This window comes from Danio rerio, chromosome 3 (genome assembly GCF_052040795.2).
Source record: "Danio rerio strain M-AB ecotype USA chromosome 3, GRCz13ab, whole genome shotgun sequence".
Classification (NCBI taxonomy): Eukaryota; Metazoa; Chordata; class Actinopteri; order Cypriniformes; family Danionidae; genus Danio; species Danio rerio.
Window position 1 is genome coordinate 25755263 of NC_141023.1, and position 19319 is coordinate 25774581.

A 19319-nucleotide genomic window follows, 5' to 3' on the forward strand; every position below is an offset into this window, starting at 1 on the left:
TCGCTCTTTATTTGTAATTTGCTTTTAAAGTATTTTTACAGTTCAGTTTTAGCTATCTTTGTTTATTTTGCCCTCCTAGTGCACTTTGAAAACATTGATGTCATTTTGAACACAGCCGAGCAGAATTTGTTAGTATTAGTTAGTATATATTTTTAAAGTCATTGCTCCAAAGCTTGTGAAAACAAAAAACATAGCATACGTTAATGCTTTTATTCTATAGTAGACTATTTATTAAGATATGTAGCCTCCTGTATATAACATGGGCCTGTTAGTTAGAACATTTCTGCAGTGGTTTGCATGTGTCAAATTGTAAAAGTAGACTTAAAAAAAACAAAAAAACAAAAAACAATATCCTACTTAATAATCATCATTAATATTATTATTATTAAAGTATGATTTTTTTTAAATTTCCTAATAAATGCTGGATTTCAATTCTTAATAAATAGCCTCTATGTATTTATTTATATGATTTATATATGATATTAGAATACGTGTTAGATTTTGTAAGTGATTTTATGTTTTAGAATAGAATGTGGCATATTCCTAATATTTGTAAAGGTAATATAGGCCCTGTATGTGCCGTTTACATGCATTTCAATCAATATGGAAAACAAGTGCATATTTTTACCAAAACTAGTATTGAATTTTTTTTTAAATGCGTGTGCGTGTAAAACAACATAATTTGCACAGAAATTATGGTTTTTTTTTTTCCAAAGAAGTTGTTACTCCGCCCCGTTTAAAGCCTCATTATGGCCGTTTTACGTTATAACTAATGTGGTTCAAACAATAGATATGTGACAGAGAAACTACAGGTTTTGGGAAACACTCGTCATTACATCGTACTTTTCCCAAACGATAAATCGTACTATGATAGTTCAGCCGCGAGTTACATTGTTGTTTGGGAAACACACCCCAGAATTGAAAAAAAAAACCCTGTGGAAGAGTTTACACGAATGTGACTTGTTTTAGCCGTTTTGGAATTTGAAATTTAGCCTCATAAGAATCTTTACTGTGTGAAAACTAACCGCATCAAGAACAAGTGCAACATTTTAATCCCTGTTTCAGGACAAAACAATCGATCTACAGGTGTAAAAGCACCCTTAAACCATCAGTTTAGTTGCTTATGTATTAAAGAACAAAAGGTTACGATTAACTCTGAAACATGCAGCACAAGTTTGTATGCAGTTACATTATTTCCTTTTGGATTTAAAAGCCATATGAGATATCTGGTTCATTTAGATCAATCGTGCAGCCCTATTGCTTGAGTCTCTTTTGCTGGATTGTAGCAAACCTTTTATTATTTTCATCGCAAGGCTTACCATTGTGCTTTTCTATTCCAGTTCTTTCATCCAGCTAATTTTCCACATCCAGCTACCGAGTCGTCTTTTACTTGTAACTTTGCTTGCCTCCTGCACTCCATCTCCAGTCCCAAGTCGGAGGTGTGAGCCTGGGATGGAGCCCTCTTTAAACTGCATCACATGACAATGACTCTTCCTGTCTATGTGTGTTTCTGCAGCCACGCCAAGTTACGCTGCATGTGCGGCTGCAACAGGTGCACCTATTGCATCTGTCACAACCTCCTGAACTCTGAGCTGGTGCGCTCGGTAAAGGCCAAATTCTCCAGCGCTGTTCTCAACAGGTCTCTGAGTATAGCCTACACATCCCCCCATCCTCTTCTCCCTGCGCTGGGCCATATCTAACCTCGGCTTCTTAACACATCTTTCCCTCTTTGTTACTTGATGTTGGCCTGGCAGGTTTACGTTGCATATCCACAGAGGGATGTTGGGACATTTTCTGGCTGTGTGTGGTAGTCATTGGTAGAAATTTATCATCTATATATTTTAAAGCAATAGTCATTTCATCCATGCAAAGCACAAACATGAGGCCTTTTAAAAGCTTCTGTTTATTGATGCAGTGTTCAGCATTTGCTCATTTAAAAGGGTAGTTCACCTGAGAATGAACACTTTATATCAGTGGTCACCTAACTTGTTCCTGGAGGGCCGGTGTCCTGCAGATTTTAGCTCCAACCCTAATCAAACACACCTGAACAAGCTAATCAAGGTCTTACTAGGTATACTAGAAACACAGACAGGTGTGTTGAGGCAAGTTGGAGCTAAACCCTGCAGGGACACCGGCCCTGCAGGACCGAGATTGGTGACCCCTGCTTGATATCCTCACACTGGTATTGTTTTCGAGCTGCTTGGCCTTCTGTCTTGAGTTGGATTTGGTGAAAAACAAACCAAAAATGATTGCCTTATTAATCAAAAATCTTGCCGTTATCTGTTTCATTAGATATCAAAGTTTAAATCCATCTGACATCTTGTAAAAAAATTTAATTATTGGTTAAAAAGGGCCAATGGCGTTGGTAAACACCAGGGTGAATCTGAAGTTTGATTTATAGGTGAACTGATCTTCAAAGCATCAGTAATGCATATTGAGCATGGCATTGCATTTTTTGTTTTTGCTTGAGCCTGTGATGGATCTTAACAGTTTGTTCAACCCAGTCTGCAAAATGCCAACTAAATTCTGCTTGCAGTTGTTTTTACAAAAAACCTGGAATCAAATTTGATTGTCTGATTTAATCTGTTTGTTCTCATAGCACACCAAACAAACATTAAAAAATATTTATTTGCAAAAGGATTGTAAATACAATAAGTAAGGCTTAACAATAAAGTCTCATTAGTAAACACTAGTTAATGCATTAAAATCAGGGCTTAATGGACCCATCGCTAAGCCCCGCCCTCCTTAGTTACTGTTGCTACGCCTGTCAAGCTTTCGTGCCTGGCACGGCTTTTTCAGTGTGTGTGCGCCGGTTTTAGAAATTGGCAGGGATATAATGTCATTTTTGGTGAACAGGTGAGATATCCGAGAAAGCCAGACAAAAAAGGACTGCAGTATGCATTACAGGGGTATATTCACCACATAATAGGCAATCGATTAGAGAATAAATCAATCAAAACTGAAGCTAGCTTAGCCTAGCTGCCTCATACGCTGACCATTCAACAGCTTAGCTCATGCTCAGTAGGAGAGGTGAAATTTAAACATAATCTAATAATAATAAATGAAACCGTGATTTATCTATTTTTACCAAAAAACCTAATAGATTGGGTTTTAGGTTTTAGGGAGAAAAATTCCACCATCCCGTCCAAACTTTAAGGAGACCGGGTATCAGATTTGCACAATCCATATACACTTGCTCGAAAGCTTGTCAGAGCCCCTGCGCGTAACTACAGTTGCTAAGCCATGATTGGTGGATGGTGGTTTTTGGGCGTGGCTTAGCAAAGGGTCAATTTGTGCCGGAACACGCCGGATCCGGATCTGGCACCTCATTTTACCGATCCCCCTCCTCAACTGCCCCCCCTCCCCCATCTGAGTTTGAGCCACTTGTACATTAAGGTAGTGTTCAGGAAAAAAAAGAAAAAGAAAAAAAACACCAGCGAAGAAACAAAAAACAGAGGAACATAAAAACTTTGGAAGTGTTATTGCAGAGCAACACAAACAGCATGCAGAAGTTTAGAGTACAAAAGCCCTGTAAATAGCTACAGAATTTTCAATTTCAGCCTGTAGTAGGCCAGATTAAAATGTGAAATGTTTATATGTAGACTATTAAGCTAATGAACAATATAAGTCTGCACGCATTTAGTGCTGTTATGAATAGCACTGCAAACTAAAACATTCTTTAAAAACCTTTAAAACAAAGTTTAGGTAATTAATTATTCACAGTAATTTAAAATATCCAACAAATCAATTTTGTTCGTGTTCATTATCACAATATATGATATTATTGAATAGCAGCATGTCTACTTAAAAGGAGTAAGCAGTTTTGACCTTCTGGGCAGTTCTTATTTTTAAAAAGAATTGTAGTAGTACAGGGAATGATGTTAACGGCATGGTTCAGGTTTGTTCAGCTCCGTTTGCATTTCCACTGCAGTTTAAGATCGCTTACAGTGGGTAGATTATCATTACAGTTGCATCCTCTCTACTGCCGTTGCTTCCTTAAGCTTTTTAACTCTGGGTCGTCTGATCTAGCTCTCGCTGGATTTGCTCCTTTACACTACTGACCAAAATGCTATTTATGCTATTTTTTATTTATTTATTCTTATTTATGCACAAATAAGAATCGAGAAGCACCCCAAATATATCACTTTGGGTGTCTAGTGTCACAGAATCAGTGTCGCTGGTATTGTCAATTCTCTCGAACCATTCAGTGATCAGCAGTGTTTATTACTCACTTTTTGCAAACAGTGCAGCTGATTTGGAGCCTTAACTGAGATGTTACTGAAAAAGTACTAAAGTACCAAAGCCCCCAAAAGAGACGTATCGAACCAAACGCTACAGTGCAGATTTGATCATTTTTTCTATTTTTATTAAACTTATTTTGAAGTTTTTGTTTCTATCAAAAAACCCAAAAGGCATATCATCGCTTTCACAAAAAAGAAGCCACAATTTTATTTAGCATTGATGATAAGAAATGCTTCTGTGTGGATTGTGTCATGTTATAACTAAGAATATCTATTTGAAAACATTTAACATGTCTTTAACTTTGAATATGATGCTTCCTTTAGGACAGATCTGCTTTTGTCCTCATGTTGTGATTGTTCTTAACCATTTTCTTTGGTCAGTTGAGGTGGATATGCAAGTAGTAAATCTGCACTAATTCACTCATCATTGCTTCAGGGACAAATGTGGCCACAAGGTTCATATGAGCTCTTCCTTTTTGGTTGCATTTCTTCCTGGATCTTTCTTCACACTGAGCTGTTGATTTGGTAGATCTTCTAATGTTTGTTACTGCCTTTAAAATGTAGTGCCAGAAGAATGCATGGGTGTGAATTGAACGATCTCCTTAATTCTTTTGTCACGATTCTCCTTTTTTATGACTGAAGCTAGTCCAAGACCAAGTTAATGCAAGACCAAAACAAAACATCTATTTCTATCTTTTGGTTGATCTCTTGATGCACAAATAATTTATTTGTAAACCTAATTTATTTGAATTGTTTTGTTCTGTCCCTCCATAGGTGTTCCTTTTCATTTGTTTGGCTGGCCCTTTTCCTCTTTGCTTTGCATCTTTTCACATGCTATTAACAGGACATTTGTCCCACTCTCTCTAACCATGTGCCAGCGTTAGTTCAGAAAGCTTTATCAGGGCTTCACAATCAGTGTTTTGACAACTAATGGGCTTAGTTTGTGTTTGTTTTTGAATGGCTAACATGTCTAACCTGTTGCTACTAATATAATGTTTCATCCAAAACACAAGCTTCTCTTGCCCTTATTGTTTGGTGCTTTGATGGATAGTGTTTCACATCTGTTGTGTGGACGTCAATGTCATTTAGCCAACCGTTAACAGACCGTCAGATGTTTAAATTGAGTGTAGTAGTCTCTGTAATCAGGTTCGACCTGCAGCACTTTAACAGCTTTTTTTATATTAAAACATTATTATTATTTTTAATTTCTCTTAAGAAATATTACAATAAAAATTAAAAATGTAATGTAAAATCTAGGTATTTTAATGTTTTTAAAGGTGCTATACTATTATATTATACATTAAATTGCAATATATTATATTATGCGATATTACATTACATTATATATTATATTGCATTATTATATTATGTTATATTACATTACATTTCAATATATTATATTACATTACATTATATATTATATTATATTTAGGCATGGGACGATAATCGTGTTCAAGGTATAGCAGGTTTTGGAAAAGTCAAGGTTTTAAAACCCTCAAAATTTTCTACTATACCATTCGTAAGGTACGAGTAAGATTTTATTTATTTAATTTTTTTCATTTGTTTTTTAGTACAGTAGTATCTCCAGTAGAAAAGATATACAAAGTGGCCATTTTAAAATATAAAAAAACAATCTGTGTTTTTGAAAATAAAGACAGCAGAAGTCAATGATTCATTTGAATTACTTAGCCTGACATGTTTACTGCTCCAAAATATTTAAAATGTTTCTTAAACTAAAATATATTGTGTACAAAGGGGAAAAAGGATTATCCAGACATTTAAAAAGAATATACTTTAGAGCAGTAATCTTATTACCGTGAAACGGTGATATTTATATCCAAAGTTATCATACCGTCAGAATCTTATACTGGCCCATGCCATTATTTTATGAGATATTGTATTATATTACATTATATATTATATTGCATTATTATATTATGTTATATTACATTACATTTCAATATATTATATTACATTACATTATATGCATATACACATATTTGATTTATTTAAGTCTAAGGAAATATTGTAAAGACACTACCGTGAGTACATCTGTGTTTAAATCATATTACACAGAACATAAATGTATAAGCATATCAACTTATCCAGCACAAAATCAAAAAGAAAATAAAAAATATATATATAAACATACTGCAAAACAAAATAAGGGGGTTTTGGAATTAAATTATCTTGATAATATAATAAAAACTATCTATGGGTCAGTGCAGTCTCAAAATGCTAATCGACTGTCATTTAAATCTTTATACTTTTTCCATTTGTCATCGAAGTATTTTAGTTTACAATATAAATCAATTGAATCTTATAAATGGATCATTTTCATATCTTAATAATTGCATGTCAAAAGGCTATTAGTCATTTAAAATAATTAATAATTAAAAAAAAAAGAAAACAAACAAACAAATAAGGCACTTAAAAATGTGCCTTATGTTTGTCATTTAAAATGGAATTACAAAATCTAAAGACCGCATCCATAAAAGCTATTGTGGCCTAAAAGTAAAAGAAGATCTTAGATGAGATATATAAACTATATTTAAATGCTATATATAATAAATAACTATACTAAATGTGAAAATATTAAATAATGTTTTATGCTAATCAATGTTTTTTTTTTTTTTTTAAACCATTTAGTTATAAACCTTCAAAAGCATTCAACGTTTGTCTAATTTCAGGAACAGAGTTGTAGTAGTGTGTGTGTGAGAGAGAAAGTGTGCGTGTGTCCAGCATGTGGTGAGCAGTGGGTGTTTTAGGGTGGTTCTGTCGGGTGTGTGGTTGTTGAATTGCCATGCTGTGTGCATGTGTGCATAAGGTTGAGACCTTTTATACAAGATCTGGGCACATTTCTGTTGGCTGATGAGGAGTCCAGCCTCACCCATCAGGTTCATGCAGTCAGCTTTGTTGAGGACTCGGTCTTCATGGAGTCGTCTGTCGACCCGTTTGTGCCCGCTTGTAACAGGTAAAGAAAGAGCTGGGGTTGGCACACTTTAAGGCCAGACACTGCAGGTCAATTGGCTCAAAAATGTATTGATTACATGAGGATATTTTTCTAAAATATTGTGTTTATATATAATAATTATGTGCTTGTTTATATTCTTTTCATTACTAATATTTGAACATTAGATGAAGTACAGTTCAAAATTGTATAATATAATGTATAGTGTTTTGTATGATAAAATGAGATATCTAGTCAGGTAAATTATGTATGATTATACCCTTCTGTAAAAAAAATATGCATAGCATAGTTAAATGCTTGGTGTTTGTAACTGTTGCTAAAGTTAAGATTTATGCTTCAGTTCAGTTAAAAAACTCATTTTGATGATTGTAATTGAAATTTACTGGTAAAATATGATAGTTAATATGATAGTTAATATGATAGTTAAATGTGTATCTTTTTTTACATTACACTTTATTCAAAGACAAAAAGCCCCAAATCTCAAAAATAACAATTGCATAAACCTTTTGGCTGCAGTGTCTCACCTTAAATGAGATTATAGGATCAAAAAAGGAATTGTTTTCAGTCAGGTGCTTAGACCACATTCTTTACTCTTTCACTTTTATCCTATTATTCTCACCACATTCAAGATATTTTCAGATGTTGTCTGGACTTTATTAATGTAGACTGCTCAGTATGTGCTCAAATGAATCATTTGTTAATATATGTATTCCATATCACCTTTGTTGCTTCAATTTGCATTGTTTCCCCAGCTACCTTACATTTTTTGTATATCTTTTACACAATACAAACTCTTGCTCTCATACCTTAAAACGCTGAATTTAGAATTTGATTTGACCTTTCCTTTCTCTTTCATCTCTTATATCACCTGAGCAGTGTGTTTAGCTTTTGGCCTCTGAAAACATAAGCTGGCTCTCTCATGCTTTCCCATGCTGCTGCTTTCTCAATTTCAGCAGTTCCCATGCCATTGCGTGTCCAAACTTTGAAACAAAATGCAATGTTGTGTGACGGTTACTACATGCACAAACAATTATATATATATATATATATATATATATATATATATATATATATATATATATATATATATATATATATATATATATATATATATATATGAATATGAATATGAATATGAATATAATATTTTTGCATAAATAAAATATTTCATATATAATGTATGAGGACATTTTCATGGCAAATAATAACATAAGGAAACAAAAAAAAAACATTTATATAGATTTATGCATTTTAGGTGTTTACTGTTTAAATGAAGCTTATTGCTACAGTAGATTGTATTTTTCAATTAAGTAATCGGACTTTAATAAAAATGGCAATTATAATTGTTTTACACATTGCTCAACCCCTACAATTATTATAATATACTGTACATGAATCTTTTCAACCCATGCGTAAATAGCTATGGAAATATATTCAAAGACCCCTTAAATGGGTAATCATCTTTATGGTAATATTTTGAGACAAAATGTCCCTTATTACACATACAGACATTGTTTTTGCAGATAAGTTAATCTAATTTGTGTTCAAAACTGTTTCAAGTTTTTTGTTTTGAGACGCAAAATGTTTCAGCCATTCTAAAATCACTATTTGTTTTATTCTCAGAACCACTGACAAGATTTTTTTCTGATTTTATACACTGCCCATATTATCCAAGTTTATTTTCCTAAAAAGTAACTTTTTTTCTGAGAGCAGAATAACATTTCTATATCGCAGTAAATGGAAAAATTTTGATCAATGACCATTTTCTTATATCTTTATTGCAGAGACAGGTAACATATAAGAAACAACACATTGTCTGCATTTTTCCTTTTTTTTTTTTTTAACCAAGTTCAAACTAGAGCTATCCAACATTACGTATCCACACCCACCCACAATGGGCTATATGCACACAGACTTTTATTTTCAGCCAGGGTGCCCAAGGGCTTCCGGTGAACTGTCTTTCCATTAGAAAATAGTCACTTTTAAGATCTGATTTCTTTAAAAATCAGCGATCTTCACTGCCTGTTGGATATATGACATAAGGTGGGTCTCAGATCTGACAAGAAGCACAGCATTAAATTCCATTTCCCTCCACCTTGTCTAAATCAATATGAACATTTATTTTACCTCAGTAATTTCAATGAAATTTCTGCACTAGCCTGTTGCTACTGACGGCGTTCTTTCATATCGTTTTACGCTTGAACAACTAAATGAATGCTTAATTCTATTTACCAGAAGATATTGTAATTGCATTACAACATTGATGCTGTAAAAACAACCTTGTGAAATTGAAAATAGCCACATTAAGCTTTCACCGGAAGTTAAGACTCTAGCTGTGAATAGAGCCCATTCCTCTTGGGAGGAACGAGAATTAAATGCAAAATCTATACAGACTCTTTTCAATGAACACAAAATAAACAATGAAACTATATATTCAAGTATATGGTCCATAAATGTAATAAAAAGAGGGGAGGAAATAACACAAATACAATTCAGGAAGAATAATAAACATTTTCTTTAAAAAAATGTAATAAAAATTCCATGTACTAGCTCGTCATTTACTCTCTTAATGATCCATCCAATTGTATCAGTTTAACAAACACCCTGTTGTTTCTACACTTGTGCTCTTTTACAGACACATGACCCAAGCTGACCTGAAAAACTCTACATTTTGGCTGAGGGCGAGCGTCGGTGCCACTGTCTTTGCTGTTCTGGGCTTTGCCATGTACAAAGCTCTCCTCAAGCAGCGGTGATCAGTGCAAATACAAAAAAAAAACTAAACAGCATGTTACTGCAAACCCAGACCCACGATGATCCCTCATTCCATCCTCGTTTCATTTAGGAGAAAAGATTCCTAGTAAATAGCATAGTACATTTTGTAGAGTAAAAACTGCCTTTCCCAAACCAAGTGTTACAGGAACTCTATTTGTTGGAACGGGACGGGATTTTACGAAGAGGCTTCTGCTCTTTTTCTGATGGGACGGTTTTTAATTTATGCACACGGATGTTTTCCTCAGGTCAGTATTAATTGGTGTGACCTATGTTGGAGAGGGACGGCAGAGAAGCCTGATAGGTGACTGAACACTGTTTATATGTATGTAAATATATATATCTATCTTACTGGACATTCTACGATTGTCTCTAGCTAGCGAACAAACCATATTTTATCCCATAGTGCTCGAGGGAGAAGCACTGAAACCAAGCCATTTCTCACGTCGAGGTCATTTTGCTCATTAAACATCACCATTGTGTTCGTTTATCAGCCTTATTTCTCTCTTTTTGGGCATGTAAGAACAAGGAATTCTTTTTTTATGAAATATTTAGTTTTATTTTGATAAGTTATGCATTTATTTCTTAATTTCCTTACTACCCATGGCCTTCATGAAGAATATGCACACAAATAAAACCTTTTTATGTTCAGTGATGAGATGCCGTAACCGGTTTGTGTTCAACCAGACTAAATAGGACCTGCTTATTACATTACAAAAAGGCGGTATGAATTATTCCCAACTAACAATCACGTAGAGACGCATCATTTTTTTTGTTCTGATGTTTATGCATATGTAACTTTTGAGTGCAGTTTTTCCCTCTTTAAGACCACGGGATTGTTGCGCTTGTGGGTTTTCAGTCATTTACAATAAATAATGGTGTGAATAAACGTGGTGTTTCATTTGCTCTACTTGAAGCTCGCTTCATGGATATGTTGTTTGTTTCTTGCCATAATAGGAAATGGATTTACATATCGAATAAAACTGAGAAGTGCTGTGCGGAGGATCATGAGCCTCCCCCATGTTTTGGCCTTTTTGAGCACAGCATCTCTTTATTATACATTATCAGAAGTGAGGATGTGACAGTTTCAGGGGGAAGTCATGATGTTGTTTAAGGTGTATTATGAAGTATGAACCCTTTCAGCACACAGAAGTGAGCATGAGCATGTCGTCGACTGGAAGAGGAGTGCCGGCTCCGCTCTGCCAGGGCTTCCTGAAGAAACGCAAAGACAAAATGGTATGAATATCTTCTTTGTATTTATTCGCAGGAATCATTTGTGATCCTTGAGCACAAAACCAGGGTCAGTTGTTGGAAATTGAGATTTTTACATCCTCGGAAAGCTGAATAAATAGGCTTGCCATTCAAGCATGCTTTGTGAGGACAATGTTAGCCATGATACAACCTGAGGGTTTTAAAATATTAAATAAAAAATCTAATTTTTGATATAAATTACCTTTAAAGTTGTACACCTTAAGTTTTTAGCAATGTATATAACTAATCAAAAAGTTTTAATGTATTTGTAGTAGGAAAATTTGCTTTAACCTTCACTTTAAGCAAAAAACAGTGGTTGTTTTATGATGTAGTGGTTTGAAAAACACTTACTCGCCACTTTATTAGGCACACCATTGCAACTGATTCAAATTTCTAATCAGCCAATCACATAGCAGCAACTCAGTGCATTTAGGCATGTAGACATGGTCAAGACAATCTGCTGCAGTTCAAACCGAGCATCAGAATGGGGAAGAAAGGTGATTTAAGTGACTTTGAACGTGGGATGGTTGTTGGTACCACACAGGGGTAGTCTGAGTATTTCAGAAGCTGTTGATCTACTGGGGTTTTCACGCACAACAATATCTTGGGTTTACAGAGAATGTTCTAAAAAAGTAAATCTCCAGTCAGTGGTAGTTCTGTGGGTGCAAATGCCTTGTTGATGCCAGAGGTCAGAGGAGAATGGCCAGACTGGTTCCAGCTGATAGAAAGGCAACAGTAACTCTAACCATTTATAACCACAGAGGTATGGAGAAGAGCTTTTCTGAACACGCAACACGTCCAACCTTGAGGCGGAAGACCACACCGGGTGTCACTCCTGTCACCTAAGAACAGGAAACTGAGGCTATGATTCATACAGGCAGGATTGGACAATAGAAGATTGGAAGCACGTTGCCTGGTCTGTCTCGATTTCTGCTGTGACATTCGGATGGTAGGGTCAGAATTTGCCGTCAACAACATGAAAGCTTGGATCCATCCTGCCTTGTATTAACCATTCAGTTTGTTGTTGGTGGTGTAATGGTGGATGGGGGATATTTTCTTGGCACACTTTGGGCCCATTAGTACCCATTGAGCATCGTGTCAACACGACTACTTGAGTATTATTTCTGACCATGTCCATCCCGTTATGATCATACTGTACCCATCCTCTGATGGCTACTTCTAGTAGAATAACGCACCATGTCATGAAGCGTGAATCATCTCAGACTGGTTTCTTGAACATGACAATGAGTTCACTGTACTCAAATGGCCTCCACAGTCACCATATCTCAACACGATAGAGCACTTTTGGGATGTGGTGGAACAGGAGATTCACTCCATGGATGTGCAGCTGACAAATCTGCAGCAACTGTGTGATGCTCTCATGCTAATATGAACCAAAATCTGAGGAATATTTCCAGTACCTTGTTGAATCTATGCTATGAAAGATAGTTTTGAAGGTAAAAGGGGGTCTAACCCGATACTAGTAAGGTGTACCTAATAAAGTGGCTGGTGAGTGTACACATCCATGTTTATCAACAAAAACAAGTATGTGTATGGCATATGAGGGAAAGGCTAAATGTACAAAGTTTTTTTAGACAAGTATAATTTCATAGATGTCAATTTTTGGCTCCAAATGGTACTCCATTCCAAGCCATTTATTGCAGCTTATTTTGTTTTTATAATCCCTCGTTTTAAATGAAGAATTTTTAATGGAAATTACTCTATATGTACACACAAAAAATGTCAAGCCAAATTTGGATAAAATGTGGACAAAACCCAACAGTTGGGTTAATAATTTAAATTAATAAAATAAAATAAAAAAGATTGTTGGGTTTGTCCATATATTTCCCTTTTTGGGGGGGAAAGTTAAAACAATCCAGCATTTTTTGGTACATTTTTTCCCTCATTAATTGGTTATATTTTTCTCAGAAACTTCGGTGGGTGACTTACTGGTTCAGACTTTACAATACCACATTGTTTTTCTACACTAAAAAGCATGGGAGTGCTGTAAGTATTTAACCATTCATGGTACATTTTTAACAAACCTCTGATGTTAGACTTTGGTTGAATAAAGTGAATTATTTTACATTTTGAAGAATATTCTCGTTTATATAGTTGTTAATCCATTGTGTCTCAAACTCCAACAGTTAGATCTCAGAGGCCAATACTACATATATGAGGTAAAGTCAGTATGTAATATTATCTGAGTGTCATTGTTTGGTTGTCAGTAAAAGACCAATTGAGTACTTCTCTTGTCTTAACAGGTTCAGTCTGTGCGGGAGGTCAACAAATCTGACAACAATCGCTATATGTTTGAGATCACAATGAAAAACGGGAAGAAAAAAATGCTTGTGAGTTTCCATTTGAATCAAAGGAGTGTCTATAAGCTGTGTTTGAGGATGTGGTTTACCATCTGCCACCTGTGAATCATGTTATTTAGTTAGCAAGACTGTCAAAACTGAAAGAATGAATATTCTCTTTATGCTTGAATTTTTTGTGAACAGGCAGCAGAGTCAGCTCCCATCCGGCAGGAATGGATGGACCAGCTGTGGAAAGCCATGCTGATCAGCGGTCCTGACAGATCTGGATCAATCTCCAATGGGTACCACTGCTCTTTAAGAAGCTTCATGTCAGCTCTTGTTTCTGCGTGATGTTTATAATGCTCTGAATGTGCTTTGTGTGTTCTTGAGATTAGGGAGCTGCTGCCAGAGTCCAGCAGATATTCAATGGACAGTAGATGCTTCTCCATTGGTCAAGAGTCATTTCAGTCCTTTTCTGGTAATGTCCTGCATCCGGGACGTGAACTATGCAATTTTTACTGTTTTCTAGAATGTCTTTCACAATGATGCTTTCACTACAGTCCTAAAGGGATAATTAGCTAACATTTGACAACAGTAATCGATTTACAAACATTACATGACAAAGTGTACATAGTTTATTAATTGAACATTATATTTGTCCATCAAACATTGAATCTATGAACCTTCATAAAAGCAAATAAACGGCCCTAAATAATCATAATCAATATATGATTTATAAAGATAAATCATAAAAAAGCATAACTTATGGCTACTGACAATATATTGAGGTCTTGTAAAGTGAACCCAATCCACAGCTTTGACAAATGTGTGTGTTCATGACAGTCTGGATTAAGAAAAGAAAAACAGGCACCTGTTGGGTTTAGAACTGAGCAGACCAAAATTGCTCTATTATTATAATGGTACTATAACGGGTACAGCCAGGTAACTGCATTAGACTCAAGTTATTGCCGGTTGACAAGCAGGGGGGAAATGGCACTGAAAAATAGCCAGGCACAGCAAATAAAGCAACTCCTTAACAACACGGTACACACAGGGTCACATTTTGATAAATGAAAAGTAAAATAGTAAAATACGACAAACAAAATCGCAGATATTCCTTGACTTTAGATGAAAAAAGAAAGTAAAATTTGTCTGGAATAGACCTTTTAAAACTCCATGATATTCCAGAATTCATGACTTATAGGAACCCTGTATATATAGTTAGGTCCATAAATAATGTGGACATCCAAATTTTAGACACAATTCTAACATTTTTGGCTCTATACACCAACACAATGAGTTTAAAATGAAACAAAGAAGATGTGCCTTAACTGCAGACAGTCAGCTTTAATTTGAGGGTATTTACATTTGAATCAGGTGAAGGCTGTAGGAATTACAACAGTGTTTGCATATGTGCTTTCCACTTGTTAAGGGACCAAAAGTAATTGGACAGAATAATAATCATAAATCAAACTTTCACTTTTTAATACTTGGTTGCAAATCCTTTGCAGTCAATTACAGCCTGACGTCTGGAACGCATAGACATCACCAGATGCTGGGTTTCATTGCTGGTGGTGCAATAATTTAACCTTAAAATGGTTATAAAATAATTAAAAGCTTATTTTATTCTAGCTGAAATAAAACAAATAAGACTTTCTCCAGAACAAAAAATATTATCAGACATACTGTGAAAATTTCCGTGCTTTGTGAAACATCAGTTGGGAAAGAAAAACAAAATCAAAGGGGGGCTGATATTTCTACTTCAACTGTATATCAGTTAGTGACAGAATAAAATTGTTTTTGAACAATTTTTTTCAGCTGTTTGGAGGATTATTTTATAAGGTCAAACTCTTTCTACTTTGCCTACACTGAAAGGTTGAATACGTTAAAGCCTACCTAATCACTGTAGCCTGACGAATGAACAAATACAAATAAAACCTTATAGATAAATAGGATATCTTGTAAGATACTGCATGATATAGATTTGTTTGATAAATTTTTTTTAAGCTTTCATTACATTTTGGGCATGAAATCCACGCTGAATCCACCCTTCTGATGGGATCAGATTAATCCAGATTTTTTGGATCAAAAATCCTACAAAAAAACCCAAACTAAAGGTTTGATCCGGATCAAAACTAAAATCAGATTACGTGATCTAATCCGATTATGTAATTTGTTTTTTCTTTTGAAAAACCCATTTTCAAGATTTGATCCAATCCGTTATCCAAAATCTTAGTGGATTACTTTTGAAAAACCGGGCCCTGGGTTTTTTTTAGTACTGTTGAGCTCACTGGTCGGTTCTTTCTTTTTAAAAATGTTCCAAACTGTTTTTTTGGCTGATAATTTTTACCTTAAAATGGTGTTTAAAAAATTAAAAACTGCTTTTATTCTTGCCAAAATGAAACAAATAAGACTTGACTCTAGAATAAAAATATTATCAGACATACTGTAAACATTTCCTTGCTCTGTTAAACTTCATTTAGGAAATATAAAAAAAAATAAATAAAAATCAAAGGGGGGCTAATAATTCTGACTTCAACTGTATATATTCTGAAGAATGTTGGAAACCAATAGCCATTGAGTTTCATAGTAACCCCCCTTATTAGGGATCCGTTACCAACATTTCTCAAAATATATTATATTGTGTTCAATAAATGGTGATTAAGTTTTCCTTTTAGGATGTAATATACACTCAAAAACGTTATTATTGCTGCTTGTTCAAATGAATTTAAAACTTGAAACTACAATTTTTGCGATTTGTTTTTTGACAACTTAACAGTTTTATGTTTAATCCACTTAAATTTGTTAAGTTAACTTAATCGATTTATATTGGAACAATATAAATGAATTGTGTGAACCCTGTGTTTTTTTACAGAGTACATCAGAAATAATTTTCATTATTAAATCAATATCTTTGTCAAACTTGTGTGTAGGAAACTGCACAGATAGAGAGAGAAAAAATTGAAATTCAATCTACTTGTGGATGTCAAAAACAAAAACTTGTTTTTTTTTTTCTTCAGATGCTGATGACACACAAGATGGTTTGCCCACAGACAATGAAATGGAACAAAACACTGAAGAGTTTTTGCTGACGGACTATGAATATGACGTTCTACCACCTAGAAAACGTGTGCATAATGATCTTATTTTGCATAAAATTGCTATTTTAACATGCAGTGTTCACATGACTGCAGAGATGTTTGCCCTGTTTGCTGTATAATTCCTATTCACTGTTAAAATAAGTGTCTATTTAATAATCTATGACTTGTTAAATTATTAATTTATTGCAGTTAAAGAGGCCATTTATGACACTCCCACATCCAAGAGGTCAACTAATGAGAGAGAGCATGGTAAATCCAGTCCCTTTACTAGTTTACAGTATTGTATGATTATTAATTGTACATTATTTTTGAATTACAGTATTATTAAATGTTTATATATTCAGCATTGTATTGTTCTTGTTCTCTATTCACAGATGTGACTGATAGCATCTATGATATCCCAAACAGCTTGATTAGGAAATTCAATGAACAAACAGTTGGTAATAAAAAAAAAATAATACTAACTATTCGATGATGATTGTTTGTGTGGTGTTTGATCTGATTAGTGTAAATGCTTCTGTTAAATTGCATAGAGAGAATATTAATATTGCTTTTAAGACCTTGATTTTTACCCCTTTTAGTCAAGCCTGAAATGATTCATTTTCCCCAGGCAAATTTTGACTAAGTTTTTGTTTATATATAAATAAAAGCTGAGAACTTTTTTGCTCTCTTTTTATGCCTCTTGTACATCGTTATATTATCTTTTCAGAGATACCCGTGTCATTTGCTGTCTAACTTGCTAATTAAATAAAGGTAGCTTTAATTTAAAATTTGTCAGGGGTATGAATAATTTTGGGCTTGACTGTACATTGTTATATTATGTAATATAATGATATTATTAATAATAATAACAACAACAACAATGATTATTATTGTTTTAGTTGTTATTTTAATGTCTTTTCTTGATGTCTTGCTAAAGAATCTCACAGCGGCAGAGCGAGGCCTGAGAGCGGTGGTCTTCTGAATGACATGATAGCCTGTCTGGACAGTGAATCTGCTGCCTGGGTCAAAACGGCTCCTCTGTGAATGTCTGGTGAATGTCTATGAGAAAACCTATTTGTAAATGTGTGTTGTTGCATTAAAATCAGATAGTTCACTCAAAAGTGAGAAGATTCTACAATCATTTAATCTTTATGTTGTTCCAATATCTATAAAACCCCAACATGTTCTTATTATAGCCTGAAGAAGTAATGCCAGAATATTTAATAAACGTCTTATCTTGTGTCAATAATGGACAAGTGTTTTTGAGTTTGGGTCAAGGAGAGGGCGAATAAATGTCACAATGTTGGAGTGTGCTTTTCTACTAAATTGTTTTAAGACTTTCCTCTGGGGAAATTATTAGGAATAACAAAAGACAAGAGTGTTTATGACTATACAAAATACAATAATATGAAAATACTGGTTTATAACATCAGTCAGCATAACAAGCTGTTTTTACAACCTTAAAATCAATTGATATGTTTAAGACCAGAAGTCTTGAGCCAGTAAGCTTTCAATGGCTGCTCCTCCTGAACACGGTCAATCACTTTTTCTTAATGTCTTCTTTCACGGTTAGAAAAGAAGAATGTAGTAAAAGTGATGCTTTTGTCATCTTGTAACCCTGGTAAAGAGGTAAGCAAGCTCATTTTAGTGATGTTGCAGATGTTGATAATGTTCATTTTGAAATGTAGTGACGTGACTGAGAAAGGGGTTTGGAAAAGATTTCAGCCTAAGCTATGAATTATCCTGTAATTCTGTGGAATAAAATGGGTTTGTTTGGTTTCTTTCCTTACATGCTGTCTTTTATAAAGTCTTATGTTTACTTGTTCAGACAAATAAAAAAAATATTTATGTCCTTTATAAATGATTTAAGAAAAGCTAAATAAAAAAAATATATATTAACATTAAATCCTTTGAGCATTTGCACTTAATGCATTTTATTTCTTTTTTTTTTTTGTCTTTTCTGGTAAGCTTTCAGGCTAGCTTTGGAATCTATCTACAGTTCCCAGCATATACAAGTACGCCCCTGACAAATCTCTCTTTTAAAATCATATGTTTATATAAAGTTATACAATATTATATTTGTGCATAAACATTAGATTAGTCAGTACTGAAGCCAAATCTGGAGCTTATCTAACAACTTACGATAACGGTCCAAAAACTAGTACACCTAAATCTATATGATATAGAAAAAGATTAAATACAATTTTTTTTTAAAAAGAGGAAAAATCAAGAGAAGCCAAAAAAATGTAGTTGAAATTTTGTAGGTTGTAATTTTTTTTTTTTAAATATTTTGCTTGAATTTAATTGTATTATCTTTCAATTTCTAAATATGTTTGGTGAATAATTATTATTTTAATAAATATAACTTTAATAAATCTGTTTTGTTTAAATACACCAAAATATATGTCCTATATTCACTGAAAAATTGATAAAAATATTTATTTTCAAAATGGGGTGTACTCAATTATGCTATGCAGTGTTTGTATAGTAACATATTGATGATGTTTTTTTTAGTTTTAGACTGAGTTGTGTGGAAAAAAAACTCAACTCAGGGCTTTCATGGCTCTGAAAATGACTCTAGGCAGTTTTGAAATCCATGTTTCAAAATCATCCAAGAAAAAATGTTTGGAAGGACACTATACTATAACTGCAGATTAACTATGTTTATACAGAATATAACGTTTACCCTTATACACAACTTATT

General features: G+C 34.0%; 2 protein-coding genes across 7 annotated transcripts in view; both read left to right on the forward strand.

Annotated features, from left to right (window-relative positions):
- Positions 1–10870, forward strand: part of rhot1a (ras homolog family member T1a) — a 30883-nt gene extending 20013 nt beyond the window's left edge. The window contains exons 19-21 of one of the 5 annotated variants that reach the window (XM_087242212.1): positions 1517–1639; positions 7069–7215; positions 9848–10870. In XM_087242212.1, coding sequence (XP_087098338.1) covers positions 1517–1639; positions 7069–7215; positions 9848–9965 — 388 coding nt within the window. In that variant the 3' untranslated portion in view covers positions 9966–10870. Of the gene's footprint in view, positions 1–1516; positions 1974–2126; positions 2934–5015; positions 5245–7068; positions 7216–9847 lie in introns of those variants that run through there. The other 4 variants (XR_015479538.1, XM_087242213.1, XM_087242214.1 and 1 more) reach the window with 4 other exon arrangements.
- A 208-nt stretch (positions 10871–11078) lies between these two features.
- Positions 11079–18394, forward strand: LOC100331676 (uncharacterized). Of its 2 annotated transcripts, none has more exons than XR_015480810.1 (10): positions 11079–11217; positions 13162–13239; positions 13380–13412; positions 13497–13583; positions 13737–13834; positions 13923–14010; positions 16553–16660; positions 16823–16882; positions 17008–17073; positions 17553–18394. XR_015480810.1 is itself a non-coding variant. In XM_087244532.1 (10 exons), exons 1-10 carry the CDS (start codon positions 11104–11106, stop codon positions 17657–17659), a joined length of 834 nt encoding a protein of 277 aa, XP_087100658.1. In that variant the 5' UTR covers positions 11079–11103; the 3' UTR covers positions 17660–18394. The 2 variants fall into 2 exon arrangements, 1 of the variants encoding a protein (XP_087100658.1); XM_087244532.1 differs by having other exon boundaries at positions 13928–14010.
- Positions 18395–19319: the final 925 nt, after the last annotated feature.

What these genes read in the sequence shown, in the direction of transcription:
- LOC100331676 (XM_087244532.1), top strand. Translation starts at nt 11,104, where the DNA reads ATGAAGTATGAACCCTTTCAGCACACAGAAGTGAGCATGAGCATGTCG. An exon ending in TCTGGATCAATCTCCAATGG is followed by an intron (nt 13,835 to 13,927) that starts GTACCACTGCTC and finishes TCTTGAGATTAG; the next exon opens with GGAGCTGCTGCCAGAGTCCA. An exon ending in CGTTCTACCACCTAGAAAAC is followed by an intron (nt 16,661 to 16,822) that starts GTGTGCATAATG and finishes AATTTATTGCAG; the next exon opens with TTAAAGAGGCCATTTATGAC.